The sequence below is a fragment of the Aspergillus fumigatus genome, chromosome 6 (assembly GCF_000002655.1).
Source record: "Aspergillus fumigatus Af293 chromosome 6, whole genome shotgun sequence".
Taxonomy (NCBI): Eukaryota; Fungi; Ascomycota; class Eurotiomycetes; order Eurotiales; family Aspergillaceae; genus Aspergillus; species Aspergillus fumigatus.
Genome location: NC_007199.1, coordinates 3,244,302 through 3,266,077, shown reverse-complemented (window position 1 = coordinate 3,266,077; position 21,776 = coordinate 3,244,302). Strand labels below are relative to the sequence as shown.

Here is a 21,776-nt window from a genome sequence, read left to right as displayed (position 1 = left end):
GGTCAGAACACATTGGAGGCATTTGCAAATTCCAGGGACTTGGCACGCAAGAATCGACCTCACCTTTTCATGTGTTATGACTTAACCAGACAGGCTAAACTGTTACTGAAAGATATGAATTACAAGGATCTAGCCTTGAATATAGAATGAAATGACTTTGGTATGCATGCGATCCCTAACATACAATGGCTGTGTGCAAAACAAAGAAAACGGAAGCCTATATCCATAGAGCCCACCCAAACTCGGGATGGTAGAAAAAACAACAAGGAAAACTTCGGTGGTAACGAAAACACAAATCGTCAGAATTTCAGAACACCATTTTTCATGAACCGTGAAAAGCAGGCCTAGAGGCCGCTGTCCACTCCCCAAACATTGCGAACTTGAGTCAAGCGCTGGATACATACACTAAACTCAGAAGTTCAAGAAAATGTTCCCAGTGATCGCTAGGAACACTCAAGACATAATTTACAAACCTTCGACATCGGATGCGGAGGGTTTAGCGGACTGTCGCAGAAAATCTATTTGGCACCGGACTTGCGGGCCATGGTGTTGAGGGCAGAGCCATCCTTGAACCACTCGATCTGAGACTCGTTGAAGGTGTGGTTCAGGGAGATGTCGAAGGGAGCGCTGCCATCCTTGGGGTGAACACGGAGAGTCATGGGCTTGCCAACCTCGAGCTGGGTGCAAAGGAGGTCGACGGTGTCCTCAGGGTTGATCTTGTCATAATCGGCAGGGTCAGCGAAAGTGAGAGGAAGCATACCCTGCTTCTTCAGGTTGGTTTCGTGCTGTGAAAGAAGAGTTAGTATTATTACGCAGATTGCAAAATGAGGAGCCAGAAGGACTTACAATACGGGCAAAGCTGCGGGTGATAATAGCGAGACCACCAAGGTGTCTGGGCTCCAGAGCGGCGTGCTCACGGGAGCTTCCCTCACCGTAGTTCCAGTCGCCAATTACAACCCACTTAACACCACGGGCCTTGTAGTCACGAGCGGTAGCAGGGACAGCGTCGTACTCGCCAGTGAACTTGTTCTTGACGGAGTTGGCCTTGCCGTTCTCAGCGTTGACAGCACCAATCAACATGTTGTTAGAGATGTTGTCAAGGTGGCCACGGTACTTCAACCATGGGCCAGCCATGGAGATGTGATCGGTGGTAGTCTTGCCCTGGCACTTGATGAGGATAGGGATGCCGTTGGCGTCCTTGCCATCCCAGGGCTCGAATCCAGCAAGGAGCTGCAAACGGTCACTGGTGGGGGAGACAGCGACGTTGACGGAGCTGCGGTCGGCGGGAGGAGCCTGGTAGGTGTCACGGCCAGGGTCGTAGCCCTTGGCGGGGAGACCCTCTCCAGTAGGAGGCTGGAGCAGGAATTCATTGCCGTCCTTGTCCTTCAGCTTGTCAGTGAGGGGGTTGAACTTGAGTGTACCAGCAATAGTCATGGCGACAACAAGGTCGGGAGAAGCGACGAAGGCGTGGGTAGCAGGGTTGGCATCGTTACGGCCAGTGAAGTTACGGTTGTAGGAGGAGATGATAGAGTTAGGCTCGCCCTTCTTGACGTCCCTGCGATCCCACTGACCGATGCAAGGACCGCAGGCGTTGGCGAGGATGACACCGCCAAACTCCTCAAGAGTCTGCAGCTGGCCATCACGCTCAATAGTGGCGCGAATCTGCTCGGAACCGGGGGTAACAGTGAAGAGGGACTTAGCCTTCAGACCGTGGTTCAGAGCGTCACGAGCGATCGAGGCGGCACGGGACATGTCCTCATAAGAGGAGTTGGTGCAAGAACCGATCAGACCAACCTTGAGCTCCTCAGGCCACTTGTTGGTCTCCACAGCCTCCTTGAACTTAGAAATGGGGGTAGCAAGATCAGGAGTGAAGGGACCGTTGATGTGAGGCTCAAGCTCAGAGAGGTTGATCTCGATCAGCTGGTCGTACTCGGCGCCCTCATCCTCACGCAGCTCCTTGGCGTATTCGCGGGCGAAGTCACCAATGTGCTGACGCTTGGTGGCCTTCAGGTAGTCGTACATACGGTCGTTGAAGGGGAACATAGAGGTGGTAGCACCAATCTCAGCACCCATGTTACAGATGGTACCCATACCAGTGCAAGAGAGAGAGGTAACACCAGGTCCGTGGTACTCAATGATAGCACCAGTACCACCCTTGACAGTGAGAAGGCCCGCAACCTTCAGGATGACATCCTTAGGAGTGGTCCAGCCGGACATCTCACCGGTAAGCTTGACACCAATCACCTTGGGAGCCTTCAACTCCCAGGGAAGACCAGCCATGACATCGACAGCATCGGCACCACCGACACCAATAGCAGCCATAGCAAGACCACCAGCGTTGGGGGTGTGAGAGTCGGTACCGATCATCAGACCACCAGGGAAAGCGTAGTTCTCCAGGACAATCTGGTGAATGATACCGGAACCGGGCTTCCAGAAACCAATGTTGTACTTGGCGGTGGCACTAGCCAGGAAATCATAAACTTCCTTGTTGATCTCGTTGGCACGAGCAAGATCCTTGTCACCTCCGACCTGGGCCTCGATCAAGTGGTCACAGTGGACGGTAGTAGGAGTAGCGACAGAGGGCATGCCAGCAGACATGAACTGCAGAATGGCCATCTGAGCGGTGGCATCCTGGCAAGCGACACGGTCGGGGCGGAGCTTCAGGTAGGACTTGCCACGCTCAATCTCCTGTCCGTGAGGGTCGTCAAGGTGAGAGTACAGAACCTTCTCGGCGTATGTGAGAGGACGCTGCAAGCGACGACGGACAATGTCCAAGTTCTCAGACATCTTCCTGAGAAGTTAAGGAATATGTTAGTGACCGAGTGAGAAAAAAAAAAAAAAAAAAAAAAATATTGATTCCCAAATTCTCCGCATGAGCGGATTATTTTGGGCTGAGTGCAAAGGGCGTTTATGGCATACTTGTAGTTGATGTAGTTACCCTGGCGGATAGGTTAGCGGATTCTGTTCCTGTAATGAACTAAAGGGCAGCGCTGGACTGGCCGAACAAGACCACTCACCTTCTCAGTGTTGGCCATCTCGACCTTCTTGTCGAGAGGGGAGTCACCGACGGTAGCGAAGGCCCGGGTCCCGAGGAACTGCACAAAAGATCAGTCAGTACATCTGCACTGCTGCTGAAGTAGCCATAGCCACGGCTTCCCGAGTTGCTCGCTGGAGAACAGCGCAGCAGAGGTGAGATCATGGGATTCTTACAAGTCGGGACTTGGGGGCCTGTGAGATATCATGTCAGCTTCTGGACAATTCACATTTTGCTGCTTCGACCCATCCTTCAATGCATCGCACATGAATGCAAGAGCTTAAAGGATGAGCTAGGAGCTAAGAGTTCACTCACCAGCGCACCAGCGCGCGCAAGCCTTGTGGAGATCATTATGGAAGCTCTCTATGTGAGTTGGGCAATGCCGCAATACATCCAACGAGAGCCAATCCAAGCAGCAACAACAGCCAGCTGCAGTAAAGAATGGAGTGGAGTGGGAAGTAGGTTAGAGAAAAGAGTTAGGGATCAAAGGGAGATGGAGCAGATAAAAAGGAAGCTTTGGTGTGGGAAAGAATTCTTGATGAACCGGAGAAGAGGACCCGTAACCGCTCGTGACAGTACGGGCGTACGCTTTCGGTACAATCGGCGCCATGCTTGCGACCGGAGACAAGGAAAAATGGCTGTCTACCAAATCTTCCCATACACTAGCGATCTTGATTACAATTGGGAGGATTCTCTTGGGCTGAAGACCAGAGGCTCTGAAGAATTGATCCACAGGCTCATTAGGAATCTTCAAAATGCGCCCATCATTAATAGCCTTCCAATATTGCTGCCAGCCCTAAGGAGTACCACCTCAAAGTTCAACTTGAACTTCATTACAGAAAATGGTATGGATTGATGTAATGGATACACCTAAGCACCCGGATGCCTGTGCTTCCACTCTGGGGCATGTGAGACGGAAATAGCGGTGGGCCAATAGTGTGGCAATGATTATCTATCGTCACTGTGATTCTGTACTGAGGTAACTCGGTACTGGTCCACCGACTTGGATCATACCTAGAAGAAGCCTGAATTCCGTGACCTTACAGCTCATTTGGGTCAAAATGATTACATGGCCCTTTCCATGTTGAAGAATAGAATGAGAATTTGTGTCCTACTCATCAAGAGCAAAGGCCTTGACAGGCGCCCACAGGGGAACCTCAGAAAGCGGCTGTTAATGGGGCTAAAATCATTACGTTTACCTGAATTGCAACTGGACAATGCTAGGACGGAGCAACATGCCGAAAAGAATGAAAACGTCATAAATTACAGAATGTGAAAAGATGCTGTAAGTTCTGTATGGGGGTATGCAGCTGAAGCCGAGTCTGAGCCGAGGCCTACCGAAGGGGCATCCCGCAGGCCGGTGCCAAGCCCAAGAGCACTCACACCAATCAAAAGCAAGCACTTCAAGAAAAATCCCTGTTTGTGGACAGTAGGCGGAAATTTTGAGACAGTTGACCCGCTTCCAAAGGTCCAAAACTTTTGCATCCTTCCGTTTATCGGTGATAACAATTTTGTGCGTATCTGGTGAATAGTGTCCATCCTACACTAAGCCTGCACATATTCAAGATGGGAGCTGTGAGAAAGATCAAGACAAAGCGCAGAACAAGGTACGATATACAGGAATGCACTCATCGCGCCATTGGTGCACTTGAAGGTCCGATAGCTCTAACATTGCTTGTCTCTTGTAGGGACTACGATCAAGTCCGAGCGGACATCGACTCTCCCAAGCACCTTACGCAGTACAAAGCGACCAAGGATGCGGAGGATCTCCCAGGTCTAGGAAAGCATTATTGCGTCGAATGTTCGAAATGGTTTGAGAGCGAATACAACCTGGTCGCCCATACCAAGGGCAAAAACCACAAAAGAAGGTCGGTGATAATGGACAGTGCGAACGTCTTTTTGGACCGATCACGTCTAACTCAGGGATGCTTGAATAGGTTGCGATTGCTGCGCGAGGAGCCTCATTCACAGAAAATCGCCGAGGCTGCTGTCGGTCTGAGTACCGACAATGGATTGCGACAACAGGAAACGGTCGTTGACATGGAGGATTAGACAGCCTATAGCCTAACGGTCATCCTCAACAAAAAGACAACCCTTGATAGATACACTATCCTCGATCCTCTGTCCAGCAGCAAACTCGGCGACAAACTCTGCACGACTGAATCACACCTCCAGGTTACCTTATTGTCGTTTGCTTTAAAGGCAACAGTGAAAGGTCTTTCGTCCAATCAGCAACCAGCTGGGTCTGAGCCGCACATGAAACCACATGTTCCGAATTCCGCCAGTTATAGGCGATCCCAAAGCCGAGCAAGCCCAATTCCGGTTTGCGGTGACCTTCAAACCGCCGGTTTTCGGCCCTCTTCTAGCATCGGCCCACATTTCTTCGGGTCTTGGTATGAAAATCATTTACTAGCTGCAATGAATACCAGATACAGTGGTCTAGTCTACAAGTTGATCTTAAACATAACAAATGTCCCCTCTGCTCTATGCTTGCGTAACACCAGCAACACAGCTCGCTGTCTGATCGCAGGAGCTGTTTAGATATTTCATAAGCCATTCGTATGCTGCCCACTGTTGCGCATGATTAGCAAATGCCATTCCGTGGTGTTGGAATCACATACCTGAACAGCGTTTACTATGAAAGCTCTCAAGCTACAAATCCCGAGTCCTCGGTAGAAAGCTTTCAGCCCTTCGGACTGATACGCGGCTTTAGTAATCTGGTAGGAATTCAATGTCTGGGGCTTGCTCTGTATAGGTATCAGTGGGCGGGACTCGGGAGCTATTGCAATTGTCTGCGCTTGCAGTCTCGTCTTGATCATGTCCAGCGGGTAGACAGAGGCCCATGTGGTCACTCCAGCAATGCCTCCACAGAGAAGTACTTTCAGAGCAATCTCATGCGCGTTATCAGTTTCGGAGGACATAAGACGTTTGCAGTACTCGTAAGACCAGAAACTGTGGGTGCCATAGGTAAATAAACGTCCGACTAGAAACCTGTCGCGGAAAGACCCAGGGAAAGCATTGTGCATACTAAAATCCATAGCCAATCGAGTCTCTGGCGCAAGTAATCATGCCTCCGAAGTAAAGACCCGTCAATCCTCGGGTCCGAAAGATGTCCTTGGCGACAGTCCACGAAGAGACCCCAGGGCGAGAGTCAAGTTGCGCTCGGCATTTGATGAACTCTGTGGGAGATGAGACCGTCCAGCTGGCCGCTCCCCCAGCAGCACCAGCAAGCCAGATTTTGTAGAGCGAAACGCCCAAGGGGTTTGTAGGATCCTTTATCGAATCATCCATGAACATCAACGAACGATTATAAGCGACAAACAGCAGCGCATTAAGCGCTCCATATCCCAGTATGGGAGCAGCAGCACCTCGTACCCACGTCAGTGTTTATGTCAGGTTTTGCGTTCATGAGAGAGCCAACCGACCTCGCACAAGGGAGCTCACATTCTCGAAGGAGCCTATGTTCCGGCTCGTTGATCCAGCTACATTAACCCCGCCAGCTTGTAATCGAACCTTGACAACATCCAGAGGGTTGCCGATTATGATTCCAATGGCTCCACTGAGGTATCCCGCCCAAAAGTCTGACGACATTGAGAACAATTTCCCAAGGTCGAGAGCTTGAGCAGTGGCTGCCTACATCGTTGCCTTAGATATTAATCTGCCATGGCTAGTGGCGGGGTCGGCTACAATATTCGCACGTGATTGCGTGGTACTTTGGTGTTCCGTCAACAGCGGGAGGCGCGCCCGGTATTGAGGACAACGCGTTCGAATGGCAATCACCAAATCAATCAACCTTGATTGATTACTACGGATAGCGACAAGGCAATCCAGCCAGCTACTTGAGAAGCTATGCCTGCATAGAAGAAGCTATCAATGTGAGTCCACTCTAGGCTCTCTGCGTTCCAATGAGCTGAATTGACAAAAATAGGTATCGCCCGCGCCCAGCTGTAGGAACTGAAGGTGGAAACACCCCGTTATCCAAGCCACTACAGAGAAACATATCATCCAACTCGATAGACCGTCTTTCAAAGCCTTTCAAATGTCCCGGGTCTGCCATCCCTACCCGAACATCAGATAAGCCTGCGAGAAAGCGAAGAAAAGTCAACTACGCAGGAGCAGATGGAGAGGTGGAGGACAACAGCGTCAAGCCATGGACCAACGAAGAACGTCTTGCTCTTGCGACAAGAGATGCCAATAAATTTCCCGTCTTTAAAGTCAAGGACAAGGAAACCACGTTTAAGCAAAGATTTCGGATACCTTTGATCAACAAGTCCTCTAATGATTACAATCCTTCGAGACCAGCTCCCACTTTGGGAATGAGGCAAGGCGCCACTTTTGTTGTGAAACCACTACACGATCCTAGTGGAGAATTTGCGATAGTTCTATATGATCCCACCGTCGACGATATTGGCGAGGCTCCAGAATCGATGCCTGAAGACAAGGGCATCGAGGAAACTAAAGCCAAGCTGGACGAGCCGCTGGTGCACAAGAGCCTAGCAGATATACTCGGACTGAAGAAGAAGGTGGAGTCTCGTCCTAAGGTTCCAGTGGTCATAGATCCCAGATTGGCGAAAGTTCTGCGGCCGCATCAAGTGGAAGGTGTAAAGGTAGTGACTCCCTTGACATCCACACGAACACGAATCCAGAAACTAACCTGTCTCCTCCGCAAGTTTCTTTATCGCTGTACAACAGGTCTGATAGATAAAAATGCGAATGGTTGCATTATGGCCGATGGTATGGGATTGGGAAAGACTGTATGTGGCAGCTTCTTTCGAGATATTGATCAAGCCTAACATTGACAGCTTCAATGCATTTCCCTAATGTGGACACTTCTGAAGCAATCGCCGGAAGCAGGAAAGTCGACAATTCAAAAATGTATCATTGCTTGTCCCTCCAGTCTGGTCGGAAACTGGGCCAACGAACTTGGTAAGCCACAAGCCCTTCGTGTCAGTCGCTTATACTGACATAGGCAGTGAAATGGCTGGGAAAGGATGCAATTACGCCGTTCGCGATAGACGGCAAAGCCTCGAAGGCGGAGCTCACCTCCCAAATAAAGCAATGGGCCATCGCATCCGGGCGGGCCGTAGTCCGGCCTGTTCTCATAGTTTCATATGAAACTCTTCGAATGTATGTCGATGCATTAAAAGACAGTCCGATTGGGCTTCTTTTGTGCGATGAAGGCCATCGTCTCAAGAACAAAGACAGTTTAACGTGGACTGCTTTGAACAGTCTGAATGTGACTCGTCGTGTGATTTTGTCGGGTACCCCCATCCAGAATGATCTCTCTGAATATTTCGCTCTTCTCCATTTTGCCAACCCAAATCTGCTTGGCTCGCAAAATGAGTTCCGAAAGAGATTCGAAATACCTATTCTGAAAGGACGAGATGCCGCAGGCACAGAGGAAGATCGGAAGAAGGGCGACGAGCGATTGGCAGAGTTATCTGGTATTGTGAATAAATTCATCATTCGCCGGACGAACGATATTTTGTCGAAGTATCTGCCGATCAAATATGAGCATGTTGTCTTCTGCAACCTTTCCCAGTTCCAGCTTGATCTCTACAACCATTTCATCCAGAGCCCCGAGATCAAGAGCCTGCTTAGGGGAAAGGGAAGTCAGCCACTGAAGGCCATTGGGATATTGAAAAAACTATGCAATCATCCGGATTTACTCGATCTCACGAGAGATCTTCCTGGCTGCGAACATACGTTTCCCGAGGACTATGTTCCACCTGAAGCTAGAGGGCGAGACAGAGATATCAAATCATGGTACTCTGGGAAGATGATGGTTCTCGATCGTATGCTAGCTCGTATCCGTCAAGATACGAATGACAAGATTGTCCTCATCAGCAATTACACCCAAACTCTCGACTTGTTCGAAAAGCTCTGCCGATCGAGAGGCTATGGCTCGTTGAGGCTGGACGGTACTATGAACATCAACAAGCGGCAAAAGCTCGTCGACAAATTCAACAATCCAGATGGTGAGGAATTTGTGTTCCTTCTAAGCAGTAAGGCCGGCGGTTGCGGATTAAACTTGATCGGCGCAAACCGCCTTGTGTTGTTCGATCCAGATTGGAATCCCGCTGCAGACCAGCAGGCCTTGGCTCGGGTTTGGCGTGATGGTCAAAAGAAAGATTGTTTTGTTTATCGTTTCATTGCAACTGGGTCGATTGAGGAAAAGATTTTCCAACGTCAATCCCACAAGCAATCACTCTCGTCATGTGTCGTGGATTCGGCCGAAGACGTTGAGCGACATTTCTCGCTGGAGTCCCTCCGCGAGCTGTTCCAATTCAAGCCAGAAACGCGAAGTGACACTCATGACACGTTCAAATGCAAGCGGTGCAGACCGGATGGAACGCAGTACATTAAGGCTCCAGCCATGTTGTACGGTGACACCAGTTCCTGGAATCATTTTGTCAATGATGGCGAGAACGGCCAGCTCAGTAAGATCCAAGATCTACTGATACGCCAGGAGACGAGTGAAAAAGATGTGTCCGCCGTCTTCCAATATATTAGTCATTAAGGCTCCCTTGTCATGGCGATTTTCGCTTGGAGCGTTTACGACATTCATGTTAGTTTTTGGAGTTTTAGGGTCATTTTGATGCCTTTTTATGGTCCTCGCGGTCAGAGTAATTGGGTACTCAACGTAAGCTAGAACACCATAAGGGATAAGACATAGAGATATAGTTGAATCTAATTTCCTTGTATGCATACGTAAGTCGTATGTTGTACGTCAAGGATTTGTTGTATCTATCGCACGGCTCGAGTATTGATGGTTGGCGCTAAGGCCTGTCTCTGATGGTTGACAACTACGTCACTTCACTTCCACTAAGATATCCCCATCTACGCTGCCAACGCATCTACACTGTGAGTTCCCCCACATTGCTATCGCAACGGCTAGGCGCGCGTAAGCAGCTGACTTAGCAGTCTCGCGGCCCTATTTGGTTCTGATCGTGCAGAGGGTGCAGCCTGGTATTGATAGTTGTTCCATAGCTACAGGTCGTTGAGCTCGAGTCCCCGATTCACCGCCAAGTCTAGCCAGAAATCGTCCCTCCACCATGAGCACTAATTAATAGAAAATCAAGAGTCGAGAACTCATCAAATCTATGTTATTTGAGCTATGGATCATTCGATTCAGCGCCTGCTGAATGACAAGCTCTATGATCGCAGAAAACAGGGAGCTCTAGAGTACGGTTTACCGAGTCTGGTCCGGGAAGCTCTTCAACCTACAGGATACTGATTACTCCATTCAGGCTCGAGAAAGTTGTTCGCAATGCCGTTTTCCGAGGAGATTATGAAGAGATCCAGAAGATTGTCGATCAGCTTTGTCATGACTACGCCTACGCCGTACATCAGCCGCATGCGAGAAATGGTGGTTTGATTGGGTTAGCTGCAGCTTCAATAGCGCTTGGATCCGTGAGTCCGTTGGATAGGTTGCAAAGATATCGTTGGTGCTAAGACTAGATTAAACTAGGAGGGCGTTGCTCCATATCTCAAAGAGATCGTGCCACCGGTTCTTGCCTGCTTTTCCGACCAAGATGCCCGAGTCCGGTACTACGCATGCGAGAGCATGTACAACATTGCGAAAGTCGCGAAAGGGGAGGTCCTTCTTTTTTTCAATGAAATATTTGACGCGCTGAGCAAAGTAAGCCGTTCCTAGCTATCTTCTCCGTATTCTTGTGTAAACTAAAATTCGACTCCAGTTAGCTTCCGATTCCGAGCTTTCTGTCAAAAACGGTGCAGAACTTCTCGATCGACTTGTCAAGGACATTGTTTCGGAATCTGCTGCCTCCTACATTTCGGTTTTGCAATTATCAGAGAAGCATACAGTAGACCCTGATGCGCAGGAAGAGGTCGAGCTTCCCACTGCGTTTTCGTTGGCCAAGTTCATACCGTTGCTGAAGGAACGGATACACGTCATCAGTCCATCCACACGCACATTCTTGGTGTCATGGTTGACCTTACTAGACACCATTCCTGACCTGGAGCTTGTGTCATATCTGCCCGATTTCTTGGGAGGGTTAATCGAGTTCCTCGGCGACCCAAACAGAGACGTCAATGTCACCACTCAGGCTCTTCTCGACAGGTTTTTGTCCGAAATCAAAAGGATTGCACGCCTCAAGAAAGGCATAGAAGAGAGTCGTAAAGAGCACGGGAGTGACAACAAACAGTCGGCCGCGAGTGACAATGTCAGCACTACCACTGATCACACAGTGGCTGTGGACATTGAACGCAGTGAAAATGCTATCGAGGACTCCGAGTCTGAGTCAGACCTCGAGGAAAATGACTTACAAGCTGACGGAGACTGGATCCCGGGGCAAGATGTTCACATTGACTATCCCAAGATTCTGGACATCCTTGTGGGATTCGTCGATACCTCATTCGGTGAGCAAACTGGATGGTGCATTATGCCGTAGTCGCATACTAAACACTGAGTTAGATGAGGAGATGCAGTTAACTGCATTACGCTGGATTGACAGCTTCTTCGAGATTAGCCCTGAAGATATCCTCCCTTTCGTCCCCCGTCTCTTGACACAGGTTCTCCCAGCAATGTCTAGTGGTTCAGACCAAGTGCGGCAGGCCGCAAACCGGGTCAACACATCATTGCTTGAGTACATCGTCTCCTTGTCTGACGATAGCACCGAGGAAACACGACAGAGTCCCCCTTCCAGACCAATATCTACTGCAAGCAAAGAGCTTGTGGAGAGAAGAGCATCGACACCAAGTGGTCGTCAATCTTTCGAAACGTCCACGAGTGAGTCAAAAAAGCAAGCCTCTCAACAAGAGCTCTCCAATGAACAGGCATCTCGTAGCAGTGTGATACCTACGCCGGTTCCTCCGGCGGATCTGGATTATGCCGCAGCCGTCAACTCGCTGACTTTGCAGTTCCTGAACGAGAACGAAGCCACAAGGGTGGCTGCCCTGTCTTGGTTGATTATGTTGCATCGGAAGGCGCCGAAGAAGGTTGTGGCATTCAACGATGGGACATTTCCTGCGCTTCTGAAGACGCTGTCAGACCCTGCGGAAGCTGTTGTCACAAAGGACCTCCAGCTTCTTTCACAGATCTCGCGAAACAGCGACGATAGCTACTTTACGTCTTTCATGGTCAATTTACTCCAGCTCTTCTCCACCGATAGGCATCTGTTGGAAGTCCGAGGCAATTTAATTATTCGACAACTCTGCATGAATTTAAGCCCAGAGCGCATCTACCGTACACTAGCAGACTGCCTCGAGAAAGAAGAAGTCAGTATCATCCATTATGCAATGTTTCCAGGTGCTGACTGATGCATTGTCTAGGACATCGAGTTTGCAAGTATCATGGTACAGAATCTGAATAATAATCTGATCACTGCACCGGAGCTGTCAGATCTCAGAAAGAGGCTAAGGAATCTTGACTCTAAGGTAGGACGATCTCTTGAGTCGATGGCTGCAAGCAGTTACTGATATATCGCGAAAGGAGGGTCAGATGTTCTTCGTTGCTCTGTTCCGGTCATGGTGCCACAATGCTGTTTCTACATTCTCCCTCTGTCTGCTTGCGCAGGCTTATGAGCAGGCTTATAACCTTCTTCAAGTCTTGTACGTTCACTGGTCCGTTTCCCCACTTCTGATGGGTGACTAAATTAGAGACCAGTGCTGAGCTTGAGATGACTGTGAATATGTTGATCCAAATCGATAAATTGGTTCAGCTCCTGGAGTCGCCTGTCTTTACCTGTTAGTTTTCCTCCCGCCTATATGACCCTTTGAATTCCGAGACTAAGGCACAGCAGACCTTCGTCTCCAGCTCCTCGAACCAGAAAGATACCCGTATCTGTACAAGTGTCTCTACGGAGTTCTCATGCTCCTCCCTCAAAGCAGCGCATTTGCTGCGTTGAAGAATCGTCTAAACAGCGTCAGCAATATTGGCCTCCTGCATACTGGCCCTCGACTGTAAGGGAAATATTTACCTGGTGCAAGGAACCTGACTGACAAAGAATCAGTACGAGCATGGTGTCTTCCTCATCGTCAGGCTATGAACGTGCCACTGGCAGTCGACTGAAAACCCGCGAGGAAAACACCATCCGGTGGGTCGAACTCCTCGACAAGTTCAAGTCCGTCCAGGAGAAAGCCCGTCGCACGCACCGTGCCTCACAACGGCAGTTCGACCAGGACGGCAGCACCACAGGACTAAGAAACCCCTCCCTCACGGCCGCCCTGTCCGCCGCAGCAACCGCGGACAGGGGCAAGGAACGTGGCCTGCCGGACTCGCCTCGAGGTGGAAGACCGGACATAGGTGGCTCTGGTGGGCGCAATAGTCCCGGAGACTCTGGCACACCTAATCGCGGCTCGCTCCTGAGTGGTACACAGAGGAATAAGTCGGGGCTTCCTAATCTCGGCCGTTTAGGTATCGGGAGCAGGAGGTCCAAGCGTTAAGAGAAACCAGCGTTATCAGAGCACAACCTCTGGAGTGCTAGAACATGATGGTGCCGTTTTCACTTCGGAAATTTGCAGCCATCCGCTTCTATCTCGCACGCATACCCTGGTGGAATGTCGTTGATCCAGGGCCGCGTAGAGTGACAGCCAGGCTATATTCATACCCGCAGTGATATCCATAGAGATGAGATTATTTCAGTTGACTTGTCTTTTTATTGTAGTATTTGTGAAACAGCAAGTAGGGTTGCTCATAGCTCTAGGGTGTTTTGGCTCAAATATTGGAGTATAGATCCTATGCACAATTGTCCACCACTCGCCACGGGAGAAAACTATAAGTCATTGCGACGACTCGCTAATTTCGCATGCACACACGTATAATAAAGTAGAGAAGGAGGATAAAAAGTCCAACTATCGACAATGTAGAAGAAAGTGTAAAGTGCGGAAGTTGTCACATCATTCAAGTCAAATCTCCCAAGGAGGAAATGGAAAAGAAGATCATGCAGAGATGGTTGGTAGGCCATTGATAGATCGGGATAAAGTCAGGTCATTCAACAGGAGTGACCAAGTCCTTTTGACTTGGAGGTAAAATGATCACAGATCACGATTGGGAAGTGAGGGCGCATGTCTTCTATGTCGCTTCGGGACGGGCCATCTGTCCCCATAAAAGAACGCGAGAAAATCGAATAGCAAGCATTCATATGTGATCGGAAACGTCATCATATCCTCCGCATAAACATAATGCCGAGAATATACAAGGGCCCAGTAGGCAGAAGAGAAAGGAAGTGAAAAAGCGTCAGATTGGTTCATCACCGCCATCGCGACTCGGAACCGGAACCACCCCAGGTCGGGGTCTTCCAGTAACTGCCAGTTGAATGTTTGGAGACAGTTCCTGTTGGCGAGTTCGAGCCGTTGGAGTAGACATATTCGCCGTCGACGTATTGGACGCCGGAGAATGTGCTGCGGTGCTTGCGACGAGCATAGCGCTGCTCTAATCTGTAGAGCTCGATCTCTGCGGATAGGGCGTTAGGAGACACAGTAAGTGAATTCATGGTTATGCACAGAGGGAGGTGGAATTGCTATTCGACAGCAGCGAGGATTCAAATGGACTTACTTGCTTGCAACTTCTCGATGAAACCCATTGTGTCTTAAAAGGGACTCGGATTTGAGGCGTTATCAATCACCAAGGACCGGGGATAAATGCGGTACTCGAATTCAAATTGGGTCACGCTTATGATGGTCCCCTTCGCAAGGTATATATATGTATAAATAGAAAGAGGTAGATGTATATCTCCAGTTCCAAGAGGTTGAAGGCAATTGAGAACTCAAGACAGTACCTCTCAGGGGAAGGCTGAGAAAGAAAGTAAGATGAGGAAAAGAGGGGGGAAAGGCGATAGGAAGGAATCGAAGAAGAATACTGGGGAAGAGAGGCTAAACGGTCGTGGCGCGAAAAGTGTCTTTCAATAAAAGAAGTCAACTTCTCAAGATAGCGAACCCGATAGGACGGTAGGTACGGAGTAGATATCTGCTTAATAGAAGAGCCGACGTGATAGAAAGGACATATGAATGATAGTGGGCTCAATAGTCTAGTGTCCAAAAGAGTGATGGCTGGTTCATAGTATGCTGGCCGGGAGTATGGCAGCTGCAAAAGAATGTGGGAAACAATACAATTGGTGGTTAAGTGCACGCTAACCACGATGAAGTATGTATCAAATAGACTATTGGCAATGAAAGAAAAAAAGATAAAGAGGGGGGAGTATTCACTGTAGTCTAGAGTGTAGTAAAACTCGGTGGAAAGACACAAGAGAATGACATGCAATCAGACGGACGCAGAGGGAAAGGGGAGTTTGTGAACAATAGGAGAGAGGAGTCGATTCGATACTCGACAGTACTCCGTAGACACACTAGTCAGGAGCGGTACTAGTATCCATCTATGGGGGTACTGACTCGGTACGACTGGCCAGTTCAATTCGCAGCTGCCCGGGCTACGCGCATAGAATAGGGCACTGTACCTGACTTACAGAGTAGGTCAGTGTCTAAACCAGCATGAGCCAAGTAAATCGTGAATGGTAATTTCTAGTGCGGAGTTTGTCATGGGAAAAACAGCGAGAATACGTGGCTGAGAGGACGAATGACGCGAGGCTAGTCCTGGAATGAACTAGTCAGGGGTCTTAGTTCCACTTGCACTTGGCCATGCCTACCCTTTTTGGTGTTGTCCCAGGCTCTTGAACCCCTTCTCTGGACCCAATGCACTTCTCAAGTCCTTCCAGGCCAACTTCTCGGCCTGCCTGGCTGGATTTCGGCTTTCTCATTGGCGTCTTTGGTGCGACGGACCCAGATGGTGCAACGAAAGTGCTCCGTGTCGCTTGAAACCGTGGGGAGATTGAGCTGAGCAGGAATAAGTGCGTTGCATTTGGTGGTCTAAAAGCCATGTGGCGCGCACGGATGGAAGGAGGGAAAGATAAGCGATAAAGCGAGATTTCAAGAGTTCATTTATCTCGTACATTAGACTGACAACCCACTCTTCTTCTCATATGATTCTCTTAGTGATTATGATCCGGTCACCATTGACAGCACCCAGACAGGATTTTTAATTGCTATACGGAGTAGTGATGTTGCTGTCCAGTGTTTCCTAGGTTACAGACTCGATCCCAACGTTGCTGGTTTGTGAATGAACTTACCCGCTTCAGGCGTCCAAGACACTCCTTCTGTGCAATTTGTCATGGTGGATATTCCAGTGAAACCTCGTCCTCCACGGAGGACTTGGTTGGTTCGTCTTTATTATGATGGTGTTTACATACACTCCGCTCGGCAAAAGCAAGCTGATCCAACATTATTGTTTTGTATCCTCGTCTAGTTTAAACAATCATATATGCTGCACGGAGTACGGTTGTATCGATCCAAATTGTATATGCACATCATTGACCCCATTGACAAGAATCAAAGGAAAAGTTGGAAAAGCTATTTCACTATTGTTGCGCTTTTGGCCCGGGCGCCATATCCCGCTCTTTCGACTCCACATCGTCACGCTCAGTCTCCCGTTCAAACTCGAGATCTTGTGCTAGAGACATTTCTTGCGCTGCACAATCTATCATTAGCTCCAGTCCAATCCGTACCTTCATATTCCTGCGGAGTACACTCACCATTCCACAGCTCAGCATAAATGCCATTCAGATCCAACAATTCTCGGTGGGATCCCATTTCTGCCACACGTCCATCCTTGAGAACAAGGATCTGGTCACTGTCATAGATCGTTCGCAGTCGATGCGCCACGAACACACTGGTGCGCTTCTTCTCTTTTAAGATGCTGTTGATGTTTTGCAGCAGTGCCTGTTCCGTGTATGTGTCCAGGGCGGAGGTCTATTCTTTCAGTCAGCTATTTCTTAACCCAAAACCAAGCTTGGGTCCTTGAATGTCATACCGCTTCGTCAAAGAATAAGAGCTCCGGATCCTTCAGAATCAGACGGGAGATGGCTAATCGTTGCTTCTCGCCCCCGGATATCATCATACCTCTTTCTCCCACCGCAGTCTGATACCCTTCGGGCAATTTCTGAATCAAAGCATCAATGCGTGCTCGTTGTGCGGCCTTGTGTACTTCCTCGTCGGTTGCATCGATTCTTCCATAACGGATATTGTGGGCAATAGTGTCATTAAACAGTGGCGTATCCTGCGGCACAACTCCAATCGCTTTACGCAAGCTCTCAAGAGATACATCACGCACATCTTGATCATCAATCAGGATTCGACCTTCCTGGACATCATAGAATCGGAATAAGAGTCTCAGGATGGTGGACTTGCCGCATCCACTAGGGCCCACGATAGCAAACTTCTGTCCTGCAGGAATTGTGAAGCTAGCGTTCTTGAGGATAGGACGGTCGGGATGATAGCCGAAAGTGACGTTTTCAAACCTGATCTCGCCTCCTTTGTGGAGCTGGAGCGGTTTGGCGTCGGGCTTCTCCTTGATATTGACATTGACCTTTTGGAGATTAAACAGCGTCTCCATATCTAGCAAAGACTGACGAAGTTCACGATACACGGATCCGAGGAAATTAAGGGGCACCGAGAGCTGAAAGACGAGCTGATTGACCATGACCAAGTCGCCAACCGTCAAGTTTCCGTTAGCGACTCCGTTGGCGGCAAGGTACATCATTGCGGCCAGCGCGCTCGAGAATATCATATTTTGGCCGGAATTCAGAAAGGCAAGAGACGTCGTCACCTTGATGGAGGCATCCTCATAAGCCTTGAGTGCCTTATCGTAGCGCGCCACCTGATATTGTTCGTTATTGAAGTACTTGACAGCTTCGTAGTTGATCAGCGAATCGACAGCCACCGTCGCTCCACGGTTATCAGCCGCATTAGCCTGTTTTCGAAATTTGGTTCGCCAGGCAGTAGTTGTGATGGTGAAGGCAGTGTATGCCACCATCGTTGCCGCTGTGATTGCAGCAAATTGGAATCCATATTGGTATGTCTAGCACTATTAGTCGCCGAGCGGTCCTGCCTATGATCAATTACTGCGGCTTACCAGGATACCGCAAACGAGCGAGATTTCCAGAGCAGTAGGCACTACATGGAAAACCATGGATGTCAGCAAGAAGCTGATACCTTTTGTTCCCCGGTCAATTGCTCGTGTTAATCCACCAGTCTGGCGACTGAGGTGAAAGTTGAGATCCAAACGCAGCAGGTGCTCAAAGACGTTCCGTGCAACCCTCCGAATTGCTTTCTGAGCCACGCTCGCGAAGACAGCGTTGCGAAGCTCTTGAAATAGAGTAGCTCCGATTCGGGTAACTCCGTCTAAAAGCATGTTTGTTAGAGTTTCTTGTATATTTAGGCGCCAAGGAGCTATCGCTTACAGGCAATAATCATCGAACCAGCCACAGTGTATGCTGTCCCGCCGACGGTTGCGAAGTCGATATTCATTGAATCCACAATGCTTTTGAAATAGAAGGGAACTTCCACGTTCAAGATCTAGGGCCCTTTGTGAGCTGTCGCTTGATCATTTGATGCCTCGAAGACCTCTCACCTTTGCTCCAACCAACAAGGAGAGCGCTGTTCCAACACGAAGTTTGGTTCCCCAGTCATCCTGCATTGTACACGATCAATACCCATGTATCCCAAGAATATGAAGGCCGCACAATACCATACCTTTGGCCAGAGGTACTTAGCCATTTCCTTTATGATAGCCCAGTCTGCTTTCCTTTGTTCCTTGTTCGCAAGCGTCGTTTCGCTGAGGAGGTCTTTCTTCGCGGTCGTCGCATTTCGTGCATCTTTCGGTGGGTTCACACTGGCGGATGCCTGGGTAGGTATGGGGTTCGTAGTCTTCGAGTTCGATGCCAATGCTGGCTCTTTAGATGCGTCCTTCCTCAATGGGCTGTTGGCTGAGGTAAATGCTTTGGAATGTATCCCGTACCAGGCGGTGGCCCACAGCGCTGTGCGCGGTGCGGCGAGACCACCATGGGCGAAGCGCCTAGGGAAACGCAGGCATGGCGATCGAGCTGCTCCGGGCAGCATTATGGCCGTAGATCCTATCTGATGACAGTCTTCACTTCGATGTATCGTCAAGAGACCATCATAGGCGTGTGTTCTTGGGTGTAAATAGCTCACAGGCCATGCAAACCGCCGGGTTCGGAGGTTGAACAGCGGGGACTATCTGGGTGTTCGTGAGGTACTCCCGGATTCAGTTACACTCTCGGCACGAGATACTACTGTTAGATCTAATCAACAACTTTTGCAGGAGCTCAAGAAAGATAATGACAGAAACATAAGGAGGTCCTAAAGACATTTAGAAGCACGTAATGGCAGAGATAGCATCAACAGGCGCTGCTCTGTCGCAATCGCCAATCCTCTTCTCCGGTAATTACCAATGAGCGCTTGTAATACAAACAGCGCAATTTCTCCGCAGTGACTTTCAGATCCATCAAGAAGTTATGATTGGTTTTGCTTGTTTGAGTAGAATTCCACCGATAAGAGAGAATGAACATCTATATGGTTTTTACTGCACAATAGTATGAAAATAAGAAGGGTGAGTGCAGGTTTATCACATAGCAGGGATCTTTTTCGCATGTGACATCACAGGACCGCATCAGAGGAGATGTTTTCACGCTTTTGGTGGGTACACAACAGTATGTGCTTGACTTGCTTCATTGGTAGAAGCAATTGAAAGCTCATAAGTCCATCATCAAACTTCTAGATATCTACGTACTCAAAGAATCCCCAGGCGACATTCGGTTTCACGCTCAACGAAGAGCAATCTCCAAGGCGGTGTTGAGTTCCAGCCAAACGCTTTACCCAATTGGGAATCTTGAAATCCAGACAATCGAGGAGCGTCACCCACGGCTGGCCACATAGTCTGACCCTCGCTTTTCAGCAATACGTCTTGAATATTTGCTGTAGGTTCAAGGATGAGTCAACCCTTGAAAGGAGGTGTTCGGGCTCTATCCTCCATCCGAGCCAGCCCTCCGCGGGTGCGACAGGGTGTTATATCGCTTCCCCGACGGCAGACAAGATGCGTCCAAATCCGCGCGGCGCCTTCAGGGCGACCAGGTGCAGTTAATGGGGATCAGCTCGCCATTATCGACACACCAAGCTCGGCAGAATCAGCGGGTATGTGCTTACAGGGATAATGGCGCCATTTGCAATCGACTTGAGCGCAGACACCATCGCTAACAGCGTTTGAGACAGATGCGCGATTCGAGGTCATCGGCGCACCCTACTCCTTGCTCTCAGTTTCGCTTTCCGCTTCACAGAATCTGTATACTCGACGAGGGACACTGGTTGGCTTAAGTGGGAAAGCAGACAACGTATGGAGAAGACCAGGATTTTTCAGCTCTTTCGTTGAGGTCACGCTGCTGACTGGTCTTGGCTTGATTTGCAGGTGGTTTCAACATTAAGCATTCTGGAGCCTTTCCGGAGAGCCGCCGTCGGCATACCATTTCTTTATCAGAAGGTTTGGACTTATAAGACAACGTCCGCAAAGGAGTCATTGCTGAAACCGGGCAGGTATCGTCGGCGAGCCCAGTAACGGCGTTGGTCTCCGTTCGATCCCCAGTCACCTCTTTCACGGTTGTCCGTCTCGATGGTTCGGTGGACTGGATGATTGCTCAGAGACGAGCATTGCTCGCCTGGACCGGTCGCACTCTCACTGTCCGGCCAACAATTAACACAAACCTGGTCCGCAACCCTACCTTTAACTACCCGGGAAGACTGCGCTAACTTGAGCAGAGCTTGGCCCACTGGGGTAGCTCAGAGGTGACTGGACGAGGGCTGCTAGCACTGGTTGGCGCGGGTCAATTATACTCAGTCGAGTTGAAGGCAGGGGAACAATATATTGTACACCCCAGGTATGCGTGTCTCTCTTCTTTTGACATATGTGCATATAGCTCTGACCCATAGTAGTAATGTGGTGGCCTACACAATGACCTCCAACCCACCACGGCCATACCGTTTCAAGTCGACAACCTTAAAATTCCAGGTTCCTGGGCTGAAGAGCCTGCCCAATATCTTCCAGAGCTCCAAGTTCATTCGGGACATGGCAGACTCAGACACATGGAAGACAACAATGAACATACTGCACAAGATTCGCACATGGTCACGAATGACTATCTGGGGAGACAGAGTATGGCCCACCCCTCCAGTCGTCTTCACGCCCTGAACTAACCGTACATGTGACCAGCTTTTCCTCCAATTCGACGGCCCTACAAAAATCCTGTTGCAAACCCGTGGACCTCGTATCAATGATATCATGTCTGCCCGTGAAATCAACGAAATAGCGGATACGCCGAGAGGACTGACCTTCGACCCTACGAATCCTGCTAAACAACCAAGGGTAGATGGAGAGGAATTCAAAAACGTCGCTCACGACGCTGTCCATGCAGGTCCCGGACCCTCGCGGACAATCGAGGAACTGGAAAACGAGATGAAAGGGATAAGCCAGAGTATCGCGACGCTCACAAGGGAGGGGAAAGTTATCATTGAAAAGATTGCTGAGAAGAAGTAAGGTGCAGTATTGTTATGCATAAACTCAACAGCTGCTCAACTGGGGGACTTCTGTCTCGCAAAGTCGATGTACTATAGAACAAGACAACTATCTTCGTGCGATGCTTACGAGCCTTCCTTACCTTAGAAGGGAGTGGTTTTGATTCTTTTTGTTATTGTGCCATATGCCTACTCGAGCTGATCATACGTAAGCCAAAAAAAACCAGTAGGTTTGGAACAAAAATGCAACGTATTGACCTCATTGATCCCACCAGAGTATGTATGTCGAGCCCTGGGGTTGTTCGGAGCCAAGATCCTTTCATATTTCTTCTGGCGCCGGCCGAGACATGTAACTTACTTATAGGAT

The 21,776-nt window shown here is 49.3% G+C and overlaps 8 protein-coding genes across 8 annotated transcripts; 4 read left to right on the top strand and 4 right to left on the bottom strand.

Annotated features, from left to right (window-relative positions):
• Positions 1–141: 141 nt before the first annotated feature.
• acoA (aconitate hydratase ACO1) lies at positions 142–3,556 on the bottom strand. The gene is made up of 6 exons (XM_746078.2): positions 3,350–3,556; positions 3,211–3,228; positions 3,018–3,095; positions 2,920–2,939; positions 847–2,791; positions 142–785 (listed from the first exon to the last, which is right to left on the bottom strand). Exons 1-6 carry the CDS (start codon positions 3,383–3,385, stop codon positions 519–521), a joined length of 2,364 nt encoding a protein of 787 aa, XP_751171.1. The 5' UTR covers positions 3,386–3,556; the 3' UTR covers positions 142–518.
• Positions 3,557–4,600: 1,044 nt separating this feature from the next.
• On the top strand, positions 4,601–5,086 carry AFUA_6G12920 (putative C2H2 finger domain protein; the record flags this gene model as incomplete). Its single annotated transcript, XM_746077.1, has 1 exon — positions 4,601–5,086. The coding sequence occupies one exon, from the start codon at positions 4,601–4,603 to the stop codon at positions 5,084–5,086; it is 486 nt and encodes a 161-aa protein (XP_751170.1).
• Positions 5,087–5,518: 432 nt separating this feature from the next.
• On the bottom strand, positions 5,519–6,668 carry AFUA_6G12900 (uncharacterized protein; the record flags this gene model as incomplete). Its single annotated transcript, XM_077805107.1, has 4 exons — positions 6,460–6,668; positions 6,063–6,402; positions 5,656–5,986; positions 5,519–5,605 (listed from the first exon to the last, which is right to left on the bottom strand). Exons 1-4 carry the CDS (start codon positions 6,623–6,625, stop codon positions 5,519–5,521), a joined length of 924 nt encoding a protein of 307 aa, XP_077661238.1. The 5' UTR covers positions 6,626–6,668.
• A 135-nt stretch (positions 6,669–6,803) lies between these two features.
• Positions 6,804–9,778, top strand: AFUA_6G12910 (DNA-dependent ATPase RAD54). Its single transcript, XM_077805108.1, has 5 exons — positions 6,804–6,909; positions 6,963–7,641; positions 7,705–7,788; positions 7,837–7,960; positions 8,008–9,778. Coding segments are annotated over exons 1-5 (2,436 nt in total). The 5' UTR covers positions 6,804–6,907; the 3' UTR covers positions 9,555–9,778.
• A 91-nt stretch (positions 9,779–9,869) lies between these two features.
• AFUA_6G12890 (VAC14 family protein) lies at positions 9,870–13,441 on the top strand (the record flags this gene model as incomplete). Its single annotated transcript, XM_746074.2, has 11 exons — positions 9,870–9,898; positions 9,959–10,219; positions 10,285–10,447; positions 10,506–10,676; positions 10,735–11,416; positions 11,472–12,274; positions 12,329–12,433; positions 12,489–12,607; positions 12,663–12,742; positions 12,799–12,958; positions 13,009–13,441. The coding sequence occupies exons 2-11, from the start codon at positions 10,152–10,154 to the stop codon at positions 13,439–13,441; spliced, it is 2,784 nt and encodes a 927-aa protein (XP_751167.1). The 5' UTR covers positions 9,870–9,898; positions 9,959–10,151.
• An 806-nt stretch (positions 13,442–14,247) lies between these two features.
• AFUA_6G12880 (uncharacterized protein) lies at positions 14,248–15,525 on the bottom strand (the record flags this gene model as incomplete). Its single annotated transcript, XM_746073.2, has 2 exons — positions 14,553–15,525; positions 14,248–14,450 (listed from the first exon to the last, which is right to left on the bottom strand). The coding sequence occupies exons 1-2, from the start codon at positions 14,578–14,580 to the stop codon at positions 14,248–14,250; spliced, it is 231 nt and encodes a 76-aa protein (XP_751166.1). The 5' UTR covers positions 14,581–15,525.
• A 469-nt stretch (positions 15,526–15,994) lies between these two features.
• atm1 (ATP-binding cassette Fe/S cluster precursor transporter ATM1) lies at positions 15,995–19,319 on the bottom strand. Its single transcript, XM_746072.2, has 7 exons — positions 18,581–19,319; positions 18,459–18,518; positions 18,289–18,403; positions 17,961–18,229; positions 16,860–17,906; positions 16,582–16,798; positions 15,995–16,517 (listed from the first exon to the last, which is right to left on the bottom strand). The coding sequence occupies exons 1-7, from the start codon at positions 18,944–18,946 to the stop codon at positions 16,408–16,410; spliced, it is 2,184 nt and encodes a 727-aa protein (XP_751165.1). The 5' UTR covers positions 18,947–19,319; the 3' UTR covers positions 15,995–16,407.
• Positions 19,320–19,587: 268 nt separating this feature from the next.
• On the top strand, positions 19,588–21,648 carry AFUA_6G12860 (AIM24 family protein). Its single transcript, XM_077805106.1, has 7 exons — positions 19,588–20,038; positions 20,117–20,235; positions 20,310–20,381; positions 20,435–20,605; positions 20,657–20,775; positions 20,831–21,050; positions 21,108–21,648. The coding sequence occupies exons 1-7, from the start codon at positions 19,837–19,839 to the stop codon at positions 21,429–21,431; spliced, it is 1,227 nt and encodes a 408-aa protein (XP_077661237.1). The 5' UTR covers positions 19,588–19,836; the 3' UTR covers positions 21,432–21,648.
• Positions 21,649–21,776: the final 128 nt, after the last annotated feature.